Here is a 13,589-nt window from a genome sequence, read left to right as displayed (position 1 = left end):
CGCGTCAACTTGGCTCATAGGCTATAAATCGACATACGGCCGATGAGGTGCAGCAATGCTTGGACGAGTAGATCAAATATACTCGGCCGCTCGACGAAACGTCGCTCGAACGTAAGACGACCTATAGTTCATGACACGTGTCTAAATCACAACCTTGTAGTTACTGTAGGTGTTGCGGTTACCATGGCCATGTTTTGTATTGCGGGTCGAGAGCAAAATCTATCCAACAGTCATGAAAGCAGTCGTACCGTGGCTCATAATGGAAGCACGTTCAATCAAGGATTAAAGATGTCGTCATCATCAACAGCGACATCGGCACCGTCCTCGTCGTCGTTATCCTCGGTGTAGTCGACGACGTTATCCTTGATTTGCTGAACCCAGAACAGAAGAGAGTAGTAGATCGACTGGAGCGGGTTTTCAGGATTCTTGTCGGAGCTGTAATAATCCCGGAGAAGTTTAGAAAACTTGCGCTCTCCAAGCTGGTTGGGAACCATGTGCCCAGTCTTCGTAGCTGGGGGGTTACATTCGTTGCTTCAGCTATTTGTTAACTCGTTTACACATCGGCTAGTAACTTACTGAGTATCCTTTCACAAGCAGTTGACAGCCCAACAATCTTTGCCATCCTGTTCCATTCGAGTCCAATCACACCTTTAACTCTGAGAGCAGCCTCTCGGTCTCCTCCATTCAGATTCTTTTGTGTAGCTAAAGAGTAGGATGAGCTTCATCATGGTTTTGACATCGCTGGCTCCGGCTCACCGAGATGGGTGTTGAGGACCTTTACATACTCCTTGATGATCGGGATCATCCGCTTGCAAAAGACTTTGTAATCGGTCCAGAACTGTCCGCATGACGCTCAGACGGGATTCCTATTTGCGCTGGCCAAGACGACTTACATCATTGTCCTTATGCAGAACGCGACTTTGTTGGGTGAAAACTACGGTATCGGCCATCTCTTCCGAACTGACGACATCATCCCTGAGAAATGATGCGGTTAAGCCTCGTAAATCTCACAGCTTATACAAACATCGAAAGTCGTCCAGAGCATCGCTCCTAGCCCTAACTTACCAATGTCTGTCAATCAGTGCTTCAATCCCGAGGCTTTTCACTTCTTCGATGTGGGACATTCCAGATGATTCTGAAGTACTTCGCCGATCAATTGTTCAACTTTTGAAGCGAGGAGGTGGGATTATGATCTTGAAGGGCGTTCGAGAGCAACTGCCAATGTCAATCAGTATTGTGGCGGTAGCTAGGTAACCCCAAGGATACGTACAGTATTCGGATGTGGTAACGTGGTAAAGGATGTTGCTGTACTTGTTGTTCTGCATTCATCAGCTCTACGTCAATCGAGACAGTCCAATCAGCATGACCCTACCATCGTACCATCGTTCCAGTCTGTCGAGTCGACATTGCCAATCTCTTTCCATGCTTCCATGCTTTTGCTTTTCTAAGCGAGCCATCTGAGACGGGGTAGCACAGCATTTCCGTTCAATTTCACTCCGGGTGGGAAAGCCGTGCTGATCGTTCGGAGATCGGTATGCCCGGGGTTTCAATCGTTGCGGACGACCGGGCGTTTTTCCTTGTCTCACTCGGTCGTCCTGTACCCTACATGAAACACATCAGATCGCGCGCTACTCGCCAGCGGGTCCAATCGGACCCCGTGATGCGCCAGGTGGATGATCACGGATGACACAGCCGATCGAGAAACTCGCAATTACAGGCACAGCGCATTGATCAGCAGATCAGCCATCATCGATCGGCCGGTTTATTTGTTAGGTTGTATGTCGCTACAGCGCTACTGCTGATCCTTGACAATTCGCACATCCAATCTTCAGCTCGTCCTGGCGGCCCTTGATGAGATAGCATTATCGAAACCTGAAAGACACACCGAGCCGTCAGGATGCTCCATCGAGGGAATCTCCGTATTGTGTCATAGCTAAGCCAGATGAAGACTATCGAAAGTAGACCAGCTCTCCTGACGAAAGCGCGTGATGAAAACGACCAGGCCTATCATACTTCTGTGTTGCCAACGTACATAGATTTCTAGCGCTGTCTGTCGCTTTCCTTACGGTTGACGTCATAGTCATCGGGCTAAGACAACTATCGCAGAACACGACGTCAGATTCGTGAGCCTGCTATCTCGATAAAGCGTCTTTCACCGGGATACTGGCTGAGCATATTCGTCTCACGGGTGAGGGGTTCATTCTTCCTGCACCTGGGTCATGTGGACCTACAGGGGTGACAGGTCTGGCATCGGCAGGTCCGACGTTCGTAGATTCGACATTGACAATCTCAAGAGTGTGATTGACAGCTATAACGGCTGGGTTCAGCCCGCATCCTAGTCGTATCCGTAAGAGAGATGAAGAGGGCCCTGCCATTCCTAGGGTATGGCCGGAAACCTTTGAAGGCCGTCGAGTCACTCGGCCTCGTGCTTGCAAGATACTGAGTATCTGAGTATCCGAGATGATGTAAAGGATGTGGTTACTGGTTATCGACTGTTGCGGGCCTATCTCCTCTGGGGAATGATGTAGAGGAGAGGAGCCCTTTTGTCGTGCGCATTGATCTTGTCCTTGTCTTCCATCTCCTTGTTTCTCTTCCTCTTCCTTTCTCCGATACGTCCATCGTTCAATGCTTGCATGTCTTCACCAATTTCATCTCCAATACCTCGACCGGTCGATGCAGAGGGGCATGGGACCAGATCAAGTTGCTCAAGAAGTATGAGATGCACGAGCCGAGAGAGGCTTTACGATGCCAACGCTGACGAGGAGGTCACAACGATAGTAGAAGTGACGAGTAAAGCACAACCAGGACTCGCGAAGTGATGAAACGCGGATCGCAGCATAGCGCGCACATGATTCGGCCACTTCGAAAGGGTCATATATGGCATAAGATTGAGCTACATGCATGCCCGTGGCCGTAATTTCGAGCGTTTCTAAACGACTCTGCACATCTCAGCTATCGATATTGTTACCGGCGAGTCTCGCTCGAAGCTCTAGATCGAGTAAGTGCGCGCGGACAGGCCCGAAGAATGTGCACTAAGCGTAACACTCTATGGCGAAGTTCTGATAGGCGTCCTCGATCTGGACCTCGATCGTTCAACCGGGCTCCTTGCTCGTCTAGGCGGAGTAGTGCTCCTGAAGGAGTTATGCCGTGCGACAAGATCAGCCTCGTTTTCAGACCTGCCCGAGCTGGGCGTTGCGTCGACTGACCTAACCTTATCCTCCCTCCTTCTCCTGACCGGCGTTCTGGACCTAGACCTAGACCTAGACCTTGACCTCGATCGAGACCTGTCCGATCTGACAACGCTCGGCGACCGTCGCCTCTTACCCCTCGTCGGCGCATCGACGTCCGGAGCCATATCCCTTCCCTGAGGCAACGGTGCCCTGCGACCCGGTGCAACCGGCGAGCGGGATCTAGGCCTCGATCTAGACCTGGACCTCGAGGGCGAACGGCCACGACCTCGTTCTTGTCGGCGAGCGGCAGTTGGAGGCGGGCTTCGAGAAGGGGACCGGCGGCGAGGTCGGACTTGTCTAGGTGGCGTGCGGGATAAGCTTCGGGAAGGCGATCTGGGCCGACGTCGGACGGGTTGGTCTTGTGCTCTTCGTCTAGGCGGAGTCCTTGACCTCGACCGCGAGCGCGATCTGGACCTTGATCTCGATCTCGACCTAGACCTGGAACGTGACCTAGAATCCGCCTGCCGCCCCCGTCGGGCAGGAGGCATATCCCTCCTCATTCCCATCGCCTTGGTATCCCTCTCTGAACCTCGATCCATTCGATCCCTGTTCGACCTCGCCCCGTACCCATTGTCCCGTTCACGATCCTCGAAATACCTGCGAGGGGGTGGGGATCTATTTCGTCCCCTTCCAGCGCCGTAGTCGCCTCGACTTCCACCCCCACCCCCACCACCACCTCCGTAATCATATCGATCCCTGCCTCCCCGTCCACCATACCCCTCGGCTCCCTGTCCTCTGGGGAAAGCCCTGCCATCCCTGTCCCTCGGCACGGGACCCCGATCCCCGTATCTGCCCCCACTTCCTGGCGGTCGATCCGGTAATCGATCTCCCGAGAATCCAGCGTGAATCCGGGTGCCCTGTAGCGTTGAACAACAAAGTTGACGACAAGCCGTTAGTCCAACCCCATCGAGAAAGCGAGTAGGCACTCGACTCACGTGTTGTCCACCTCCAGAAGCTCCCACTGAAGGACCTCGACCCATCATCTTTTCCTGCATGACCCGCTCCGCTTCTCTCTGAGCCAACAATTCTGCCTTTTTCGCTTCGATAAACTGTGATGTCGACGTCAATTGATTCCACGATAAGCTTTAGTGTTGACAACGGAATGGACGAAGCACTGACCTCGGCGGGTACACCTCCAGGGGATTCTTGAGCGGAGAGTAGAAGCTTCCATAGTCTGATCATCAACTCTGGAGCCTACGTGTCAGCAATCATAAACGGGACCATGTGTATAAGCTTTCTGTCCTGCACTTCGATCCGTATGTGAACTGAGATCTTGACTCACGTTATCGCCGAGAAAGCCTACCAAGGAGATCTGCATCTTCTTCGGATCCGGCAACTGTCATACCATAAAACCTGGATCAGCTTCTCTCACCTCCAGCCTAGCAATACAGTCGAGTCGGAGGAGGGTCAAGTCACGAGACTTACAGGGTTCTCGGGGTTCTCCAACATCTCCATGGTATACTCGATGACGATATCGTCTTCCACGCCCGAGAGTTCCGTGACGGTTTGTGTGATCCAGGGCCTCATGACTACGAGGTCGAGCGCAGTAAGCAAGGAGGATCGAGGTTGAGGTCGGCAATGGTGAGCATGATGCGAGATACATGACGAGAAGGAAGAGGTCTAATGAGCGTCCGTTCGACGTCCGGAGACACGATCTAACCTGAAAGCTGATTGGGAGCGGGTACTCACTGGCCAAGTTGACTTTCCTGACATCCACCTACGAGACCAACGAGAATATGGAACGGTCTCGAGTCAGCTCCTCCTGACGAAATTCCTTGGCTTCAGGAAGCCACGAACCTTCTTCTCGAATTCGGGTGGAAACTTGGTCCCCTTCAAAGCTTTGGATTCTTTATCCTTGAAACGCTGCAGTATCCATCGAACGCATGAGCAGACACGAGTCAGTTGAGAGAAGGTCAAGTTTAGACTCCGGGGACATCGGAGACTGACGGTATCCTGAGCGGCGGTGGTGCCACGCAAGCCCGAGTTGTTCATCTTGACGACGAGTTGTTAGATCTGATAGTAGCTCTACTCGAATCACCGCTGTTATGCGTGGTTGGTCAAAAGAGGGTCGACATACACTACTCGCTACTCGGGCGTGCTACTTCGTACGTGACAGCTCCCAGCTCATGGCCGCCTTGATCACGTGACGATCCCATCCTGATCAGAGAACGGGGTGAGTTGGGTGCCCCTTAGACATGATCCGGAATGCTCCACGAACGCTCAGGTCACTTTGCTCACTTGGGCGGTAAGCGAGAAAGGTGGATCGTTTGCCCTTGCAAAGACCTCGCAAGGAGTAGGTGATGTGAGGATCTGATCGCCCGTCGTCGTCCCTCCGAGTCTTAGACGTGGGCGGGTGTGAGAGAGATCGATCATGAAACGTCGAGTGTATCTCTTCTTTGCTTAGTAGTTATGAGATCCGCGGTGCGAATGATCAAGTTTTTTACGTTAGGATGGGTGAGTCGTCACGTAAGGTTTATTTCCAAGAAATCAAGCCGCGACCTCGAATTGTTGGAAAAAGAGACGAGAGAGGAGAGGACAACCTCTCGATCGAAATCGGGTACCACGTTGGGGGCCTGCGGGCCTGCCTGTTTCCAAGATAGCGATAGACTCTGATCCGGATTATCCTCGTCGTCGTCGTTACACAACCTACCTTCCTCTCCCAAATCCTCTTTCCCACCTCCATCTCCCGCCCGAATGCACAGAGCAGCGATCAGATTACGATCGACCTGTACGAACAACCTTTCGTCGAGATCATTCCGTGTCACGTCCATCGCCGGCACTTCTTGCAGTTTCACCCGAAATCTCACCACCACCACCAGCACCTCCAGCACCTTTTCCAGCCAAAAGTCGTTTTCGACCTCGAGCAGCAGCAACAACCGATTCCGAGCCTACTCTACGAACAACAAGATGTCTCCCTTGACTGAAGCTCAGAACCCTCAGGGTGGACAGGCTCCTATGGAGGGCGTTCAGTCGACCGGCAAGGCCCAGACCATCGATGGAACCGCCGTCGCTCAGTAAGTACCAAGTCCCTCGATTAATTCTCGTCATGCTAGCTCTTCAGTCTCGAGCTGACCTGACTCGACGTTGCACTGCAGACAAATCCGCTCAGATCTGGCCTCCCAAATCTCCTCCCTCCGCAACACCTACCCTTCTTTCAAACCTCCTCACCTCCAGATCCTCCAACTCGGCTCTTCCGCTGCTTCCTCGACTTACATTCGTATGAAACTCAAGGCCGCTCAGGAATCGGGAATGACCGTCGAACACATCCAGGTCCCCTCCGATGCCGAGTCTGGAGAGTCCGAGGGCAAGGGCGTGGAAGAGATCGAGAGGTTGGTCAAGCGGGCGAACGGGGATCCCAAGGTCAGCGGGTTGTTGGTGCAGCTGCCCCTCGAAGGAGCTACGCCGGAGCAGGAGAGGGTCATTGTAGAGACCGTCGGAGTTGACAAGGATGTCGATGGGTGAGTCATGGGTTGTCGCTCTCTCCCCTTCGACTACACCTGACATCGAATGTCCTCGCTGTTGACGCAGATTCCACCCGGAAAACATTGGACACCTCTCGTCCCGTCTCTCTACCCCGTTGTTCACCCCTTGTACCCCGGCCGGAGTGATCAAGCTCATCGATAGCAGTAAGTCTACCGGCTTGCAAGGTCGATCGCTCCAGCTCGCTAGCAGCAATGGACTGATGCGTCACCATTCTCCTTTACGTCAAACTACGCTTTCTTCCTCAGCCGGTGTCAAGATCGCTGGATCCAACGCCGTCGTCCTCGGCCGATCGGACATTGTCGGAACTCCCGTTTGTGCCTTGCTCAGGCGACGTGATGCGACCGTCACCCAGTGTCACTCGAGGACCCAAGGGTTGGAGGCCATCGTACGTTCGGTTATTCTCTTCAGATCCTCATTCGGGTGGTCTGGGCAAGGACGAAGCTGATGCGAGGTCTGGTGATTCCAACGCTCTTTCGGGCGTGTAGTTGAAGGACGCCGACATCGTCGTCGCTGCCATCGGAAAGGCCGAGTTTGTCAAGGGAGAGTGGTTGAAGCCGGGTTGCGTCGTCATTGATGTCGGTACCAACTACATTCCTGGTGAGTTCGCAGCCTGGCAGAGCGCACAGACAGAAACGGAACTGTAGCTGATTGAACCTGACTTGACCATACGACTGACTGATCCGTAGACTCGAGCAAGAAGTCCGGTCAACGTCTCGTCGGTGACGTTCACTTCGAGTCGGCCTCGCAGGTCGCTTCGCACATCACCCCCGTCCCTGGTGGTGTCGGTCCCATGACCGTGGCCATGCTTATGAACAACACGTTCGAGGCCGCCAAGCGTCAGTGGGAACAGGGTCGGGAGCGCAAGGTCAAGCCCTTGAAGTTGAAGCTTCTCGACAACGTCCCGAGCGACATCGAGATTGCCGTCGCTCAGACTCCCAAGCCCGTCGTCGATGTTGCCTCTGAGATGGGTCTGATCCCGGACGAGGTCGAGTCGTACGGCAAGTACAAGGCCAAGGTCGAGCTCTCCGTCCTCGACAGGCTCAAGGAGCGAAAGGATGCCAAGTACATTGTCGTCGCTGGTATCAACCCTACCCCATTGGGAGAGGGTAAATCGACCACCACGATCGGGCTCGCCCAGGCGCTCGGAGCCGAGTTGAACAAGACTGCCATCGCCTGTGTTCGTCAACCTTCTCAAGGACCTACTTTCGGTGTCAAGGGAGGAGCCGCTGGTGGTGGATACTCGCAGGTCATCCCCATGACCGAGTTCAACCTCCACTTGACCGGTGATATCCACGCCGTTACCGCTGCCAACAACTTGTTGGCCGCCGCTCTCGACGCGAGGATGTTCCACGAGAGCCAACAATCCGACAAGGGTCTCTTCAGCCGACTCTGTCCCCCCAAGAAGGGAGTCAAGACCTTTGCGCCTCCCATGCTCAGGCGACTCCAGAGGCTCGGAATCAACAAGACCAAGCCCGAGGAATTGACCCCGGAGGAGATCACCAAGTTTGCCAGGCTCGACGTCGACCCGGCTACTGTCACTTGGAACCGTGTCATCGACACCAATGATCGATACCTTCGAAAGATCACCGTCGGTCAGGCGCCTACCGAGGCCGGAGTTACCAGGGAGACCGCCTTCGATATCGCTGTCGGATCCGAGGTCATGGCTGTCCTTGCCCTCGCTACCGATCTTGCCGACCTCAGGGAGAGGTGAGTGGCGATGGCGATATGACATTGTGATCTATGTACGCTGACGAATATGCCTAACTCCTTACAGGCTCGGAAAGATGGTTGTCGGGACCAGCAGGTCAGGTGACCCCGTCACTGCCGACGACGTCGGCTGTGCCGGTGCCATGGCCGTCCTGATGAAGGACGCCATCAAGCCTACCCTCATGCAGACCTTGGAGGGTACCCCCGTCTTCGTCCACGCCGGTCCTTTCGCCAACATTGCCCACGGAAACTCGTCTATCATTGCCGACAGGATCGCTCTCAAGCTCGCCGGTACCGAGGAGGGTGACGACGCCGATCGTGCCGGATACGTCATCACCGAGGCTGGTTTCGGTGCCGATATTGGAATGGAGAGTAAGTCAATTGTCAATTAGGGCGTGCAGCGGATCGAGCTCGCGCTGACTAAGCCTGGCCCCCACCTTCCACACAGAGTTCTGCAACATCAAGTGCCGAGTATCTGGACTCAAGCCGAACGCGGTCGTTATCGTCGCTACCGTTCGAGCCCTCAAGATGCACGGAGGTGGACCCCCCGTCACCCCCGGAAAGCCCTTGGCTGACGTCTACCAGCAGGAGAACCTCGAGCTCCTCGAAAAGGGTTGTGCCAACTTGGGCAAGCACATTGAGAACGCCAAGAAGTACGGTCTCAAGGTCGTTGTCGCTGTCAACCAATTCTCGTACGTGTTCTCTCTGCTTGCGTCACTCCGCAAATATACTTACTGAGTCTCGAATGTGTTCGCCTTGTTGCAGCGCCGATTCCCCCGCCGAACTGCAGTTGGTTCAGGACTACTCGTTGGCCAACGGTGCCGACTTCGCCGTGCCCTCGAACCACTGGGCCAAGGGTGGAAAGGGAGCCGTCTCCCTCGCCGAGGCTGTCATCAAGGCTTGCGAAGGCGAATCCCAGTTCAAGTTCTTGTACGACTTGGACAAGTCGCTGGAGGAGAAGATTAGGATCATCGCCACCGAGATGTACGGTGCCGACGGTATCGAGCTCAGCGAGGAGGCCAGGAAGCAGATCGAGACTTACACTCGACAAGGTCAGTTCTGGATTGAACGGCCAACGTTTGCGTCGATGGTGTCTGACTCTGCCATCTTGCTCACTTCTCGCAGGATTCGGCAACTTGCCCATCTGCATGGCCAAGACCGCCTTGTCTTTGTCCGACGACCCCAGCAAGAAGGGTGTGCCTACCGGGTTCACCCTCCCCATCAACCGGGTCAGGCTCTCGGCCGGTGCCAACTTCGTCTACCCCTTGGTCGGAGACATGTCGACCATGCCCGGTTTGACCACTCGACCTGGATTCTACGACATCGACTTGGACCCCGAGACCGGAGATATTACCGGCCTTTTCTAGATGCGCGCCATCTAGAAACACCCAAAACAGCTTTCTGCGATCAACTGGCTTTTCGACCTTTTCTCTATCAGACATGACATCGATCTCCGCGATTGGCTATTCTGCCGATCCTTGGATCCAACTTTACGAGTCTCAACACCAGGCATGCCCTCTTGTACCGCTATAATCAACTTGCACCACATTGAATCTCAAATCGAATGACGATTATGCTATAGCGAGTTGCCATCTGTTTACAATCAAGCCGAGATCTTGCTGGCCTCCAGGGCCTTCAAGAGCTCTGTAAGCTCGGTCTTCATCTTCAGTAATTCTGCAACTTCGGCGTCGACATCACCCTGGGTCTTGCCCGTCTTGAGGTCCTTGACGACTTCCTTCTGCTTGTCCATCTTTTCCTCGAGCGCCTTGACTTCGGGCGTCTTGTTGGCTTCTTTCAGCGCAGCCAGGGCAGCGGATTGAGCCTTTTGCTCCGCCTTCTTCTGCTTTGCCAGAGCGGATTTTGACAGACCGCCTTGGGTTGCCTTGACGTCAGCCCCCACTGCAGTGCCAGCTCCAGTGACACCGCCCTCAACGCCGGCGGGGCCGGGATTCTTGGTCGACTCTCCACCGAATCGGTTTCGCCACTCGACCTCCATCGAAGGATCGATACGCTTGAACAGGTGGTCAGGCTTGCCGATCTTGTGGCCGGGCAGAATGTCAATCGAAAAGACGTCGGGCAGACTGCGGGCAGGTGCGTTCAGCTGCTGCAAGATGCCGTCAGTTGTCGATGGCATGAAGGGGTGGAAGACGGCGGAAAGGGTGTAGATCAGGTTGATGGCGTTCAAGATGACCTGGGCGCATCGTTCCGGGTGGTTGGCGAGAAGAGCGTTGTCGAGCGTGTTGTCCTGGAGGTACTGATTACCTCGGGCCGACAATGCCATGGCGGCGATGAGACCGTTCCTGAACTTGAGCGAGTCCATTGCTGATCGATACGAGTCGAGAAGCTCATTGATGTCTTTGACAAAGGCAGCATCCAACTTCTCCTCGTCAGTCGTGGGTTCGGTGAACGAGACAGGGCCACCCTGGTGTTCACCAGGCCCTGGCACGAGCGAATCGAATTTGGCAGCGGTGAATTTCAGGCACTGCAGTGAAGACGTCCAGAATCAGTAGGAGGTCGATGAGGCAACGCAATGGCCGTATCTGCTCACTCGGTTCACGAAGTTGCCGAGGTTGTTCAATAATTCGGTGTTGTTCCTTGCGATAAACTCTCCCCACATGAATTGAGAATCCGAGGTCTCTGGTCGGTTCATCAAGAGGTAATATCGCCAGACCGATGGAGGAGCGCTAGTTTCCTTAGCGCTGTTGCCGAAGACTCTGCAGAACGTTTTGAAATTTCGTCAGTCAGATCAGCAGGTCTGAAAGACCCGTCCAAACTCACCCGACATTTCTGCTCTTGCTGAATTTGCCATTCTCATAGTTCAGGTACTCTGTGCATGACAATGGAGTTGACGTGCTGGTGATGCAAACTCTCTCACACAAGCGATTACTTACGAGTTCCTGAGATATTTGTTAGCATGGTCCAGTCTCCCCCATCGGCCATCTGAACAGCAGGGAACAAGACGGTGTGGAAGTAAACGTCTAAGGTATTTGGCTGTCAGCGTTTATCGGCGAACTTGGTTTCGGAAAGCTGCTCACTATCTTTGCCCCTGAACGGTGAAGGTAAAAGTAAACGTCAGGGAACCGGTTCCTGATGAGTTGAAAATCGTTATCACTCACATGAACTGGAACAGCTCGACGTCATCTGGTGCCTTCCACCACTTTTCCCAGTCTTCAGTGTAGTTTGCGGTGATCGAAGGATATCCGATGGGAGCGTCCAGCTAAAAATATGCCAGACCTTTAGTTTCTAAGGCCTTTATATTACTCTTTGCATCGCCCCTGTACATACCCATACATCTGTGGTGTGTGAATATCAGCGAGTGGGCACGAGTGACACGTCGGTCCGTCTCCGACTACTCACACATGACCTTGCCCTTCATAGCTTCGTCCTCCTTCTCGTCCCCGACAGGAGGTACAGGAACACCCCAGGTCAAATCTCTCGTTACGGCAGTAGGTCGCAAGCCTCCCTTCATCCTCGGCTCGACGATTTCCCCGTTGGCCAGGATGACGGCGTTGTTAGCCCATTTACCCTTCTCTCGGGTCTCTTGCAAGAACTTTTCCAGCCGCGGTTGCAAAGCATCTAGACGCAAGCAGGAGTGGGTAGATGGTTTGGTTGTGACCTTGTGGTTCTTGTTGCGTTTGCATCGAGGTTGCAAGAGTTCGGTGGGCGATGAGAAGGTCCCAGCACACTGATCACACTGGTCACCTCGGGCGTCCTACATGAAACCGAGATTCCCATTCAGCCTTCAAAGTACGGAAGCTAGGCTAGCTGCACTCACATCGTATCCACATCGAGGACACACTCCCTCGACGAATCGATCAGCCAAGAACCTGGAAAGCGATCAAGATTGAGATTCTTTTGACCACCGGAACTGGCCCGACCTGGCTCACCTTCCCTCATCCTCACAATACGTCTGTTCGGCCGTCTCCTGCACGAACAATCCGTTCTTGTGGATGTTCAAGTAGATGGCTTGCACCAGCCTGTACAATGAGAGCCTTAATAACGTTCCAGGCGGAGAACGTGTTCCTATAGGACATACTCGGTTTGTTTCTCGGTGGATGTTCGGCCAAAGTGGTCAAAGCCGATCTCGAACCAGCTGAAAAGAGGAAGATTCGGAGGAACATTCAATAAAGACGATATGATGAACGAAGGTCCATTTGACTGACTCGTAGGTCTCCTTGTGAAGAGCATGGAATTTGTCACAGAGCTCACGAGGGGTGATGCCCTCTTCCAGAGCCTAAGTCAAGCACGACGAATGATTTAGCTCAAGCGACACAGTAACGCGTGTCTGTACGGATACTTACCTTGGTCTCTGTAGCGGTACCGTACTCGTCAGTTCCGCAGATCTGATATGCCAGCAGAGTCCCTCGTATCAGTTGACAGCCTCAAACTATGGGGTCCCTTTGATCCAGCGTGCACGAACGTAAAGAGTTGGCAGGTTCATGGTCCGGCAGTATCGAGCGTAGACATCCGCAGACAAGGTAGAACCGATAATGTTCCCGAGATGCGGCACGTTGTTGACGTCTAGCAACGAGCGCACGGATTCAGCCAACTATTATGAATGCTCGACTGTAGTTCATCACTCACAAGGCAAAGCCGAGGTGATCAAGACGTTCCTTTCTCCCTTCTTGGGAAGACTATAGCGTATTCTTCCTGTCAGTAAACCGTCCATGCCATATGAATGACGCTGCTTACACCGGACCTGAAGCGGCATCATGGACATGCATGAGCAGCCCGTCGGCTTGCCTAACTTTCTGGCTGCTAGACATGATGATTGGATATTGTAAGGGTGGGGTTGCAAGCGGTTGCCAACAGTTGATGATGTCCAGAAAGCTTGTATCTTGAATTCTATTCGCACGATATGCTGGGCTATCTGGACTGATCAGACAATCTGCAATATCTAATTCTCGATTTCTGGCTGCCTTTCGATATTTCGGACGACCGACCTGCTGCCCTTCGAATATGCTGTTCGGTATGACTAGACTACCATTTTTTGATAAGCTACACAATTGTGGAACCGCTGATGACGTGTAAATCATTTTGCCCATTTGACGCGACAGTCAGATCCCGCCCGAGTGTCAGGTCGCAAATGCTTCATAGACGTTCGATATGCAAGGTATCTCTGTGGTTACAAAATGATGTCTGTCGTCGAACCGATTCACACGAAACTCG

At 53.6% G+C, this 13,589-nt stretch overlaps 4 protein-coding genes across 4 annotated transcripts; 1 reads left to right on the top strand and 3 right to left on the bottom strand.

The window, feature by feature from the left end:
* Nucleotides 1–120: 120 nt before the first annotated feature.
* On the bottom strand, nt 121–1,353 carry HD553DRAFT_311355 (uncharacterized protein). The gene is made up of 6 exons (XM_046179964.1): nt 1,271–1,353; nt 1,066–1,215; nt 894–975; nt 757–838; nt 577–702; nt 121–511 (listed from the first exon to the last, which is right to left on the bottom strand). Exons 2-6 carry the CDS (start codon nt 1,122–1,124, stop codon nt 276–278), a joined length of 585 nt encoding a protein of 194 aa, XP_046036527.1. The 5' UTR covers nt 1,125–1,215; nt 1,271–1,353; the 3' UTR covers nt 121–275.
* A 1,508-nt stretch (nt 1,354–2,861) lies between these two features.
* Nucleotides 2,862–5,296, bottom strand: HD553DRAFT_311350 (uncharacterized protein). Its single transcript, XM_046179963.1, has 9 exons — nt 5,178–5,296; nt 5,028–5,093; nt 4,920–4,947; nt 4,656–4,759; nt 4,513–4,566; nt 4,350–4,424; nt 4,166–4,279; nt 3,207–4,087; nt 2,862–3,131 (listed from the first exon to the last, which is right to left on the bottom strand). Exons 1-9 carry the CDS (start codon nt 5,220–5,222, stop codon nt 3,047–3,049), a joined length of 1,452 nt encoding a protein of 483 aa, XP_046036526.1. The 5' UTR covers nt 5,223–5,296; the 3' UTR covers nt 2,862–3,046.
* An 841-nt stretch (nt 5,297–6,137) lies between these two features.
* Nucleotides 6,138–9,787, top strand: HD553DRAFT_342134 (putative folic acid and derivative metabolism-related protein; the record flags this gene model as incomplete). The annotated part of the gene is made up of 10 exons (XM_046182714.1): nt 6,138–6,244; nt 6,326–6,688; nt 6,759–6,856; nt 6,959–7,098; nt 7,199–7,310; nt 7,400–8,420; nt 8,488–8,792; nt 8,869–9,112; nt 9,186–9,472; nt 9,546–9,787. 10 exons carry the CDS (start codon nt 6,138–6,140, stop codon nt 9,785–9,787), a joined length of 2,919 nt encoding a protein of 972 aa, XP_046036525.1.
* Nucleotides 9,788–9,987: 200 nt separating this feature from the next.
* Nucleotides 9,988–13,323, bottom strand: HD553DRAFT_311347 (tRNA synthetases class I (M)-domain-containing protein). Its single transcript, XM_046179962.1, has 16 exons — nt 13,113–13,323; nt 13,005–13,054; nt 12,841–12,941; nt 12,722–12,763; nt 12,584–12,654; nt 12,457–12,513; nt 12,308–12,397; nt 12,196–12,247; nt 11,778–12,132; nt 11,706–11,713; nt 11,537–11,637; nt 11,456–11,466; nt 11,312–11,398; nt 11,199–11,247; nt 10,969–11,134; nt 9,988–10,902 (listed from the first exon to the last, which is right to left on the bottom strand). The coding sequence occupies exons 1-16, from the start codon at nt 13,184–13,186 to the stop codon at nt 10,024–10,026; spliced, it is 2,193 nt and encodes a 730-aa protein (XP_046036524.1). The 5' UTR covers nt 13,187–13,323; the 3' UTR covers nt 9,988–10,023.
* Between the last annotated feature and the right edge of the window lie 266 nt (nt 13,324–13,589).

Source organism: Filobasidium floriforme (assembly GCF_021052385.1).
Source record: "Filobasidium floriforme strain CBS 6241 chromosome Unknown HD553scaffold_11, whole genome shotgun sequence".
NCBI lineage: Eukaryota > Fungi > Basidiomycota > Tremellomycetes > Filobasidiales > Filobasidiaceae > Filobasidium > Filobasidium floriforme.
The sequence above is the reverse complement of the archived record's forward strand: the minus strand, read 5'-3'. Positions and strand labels throughout refer to the sequence as shown.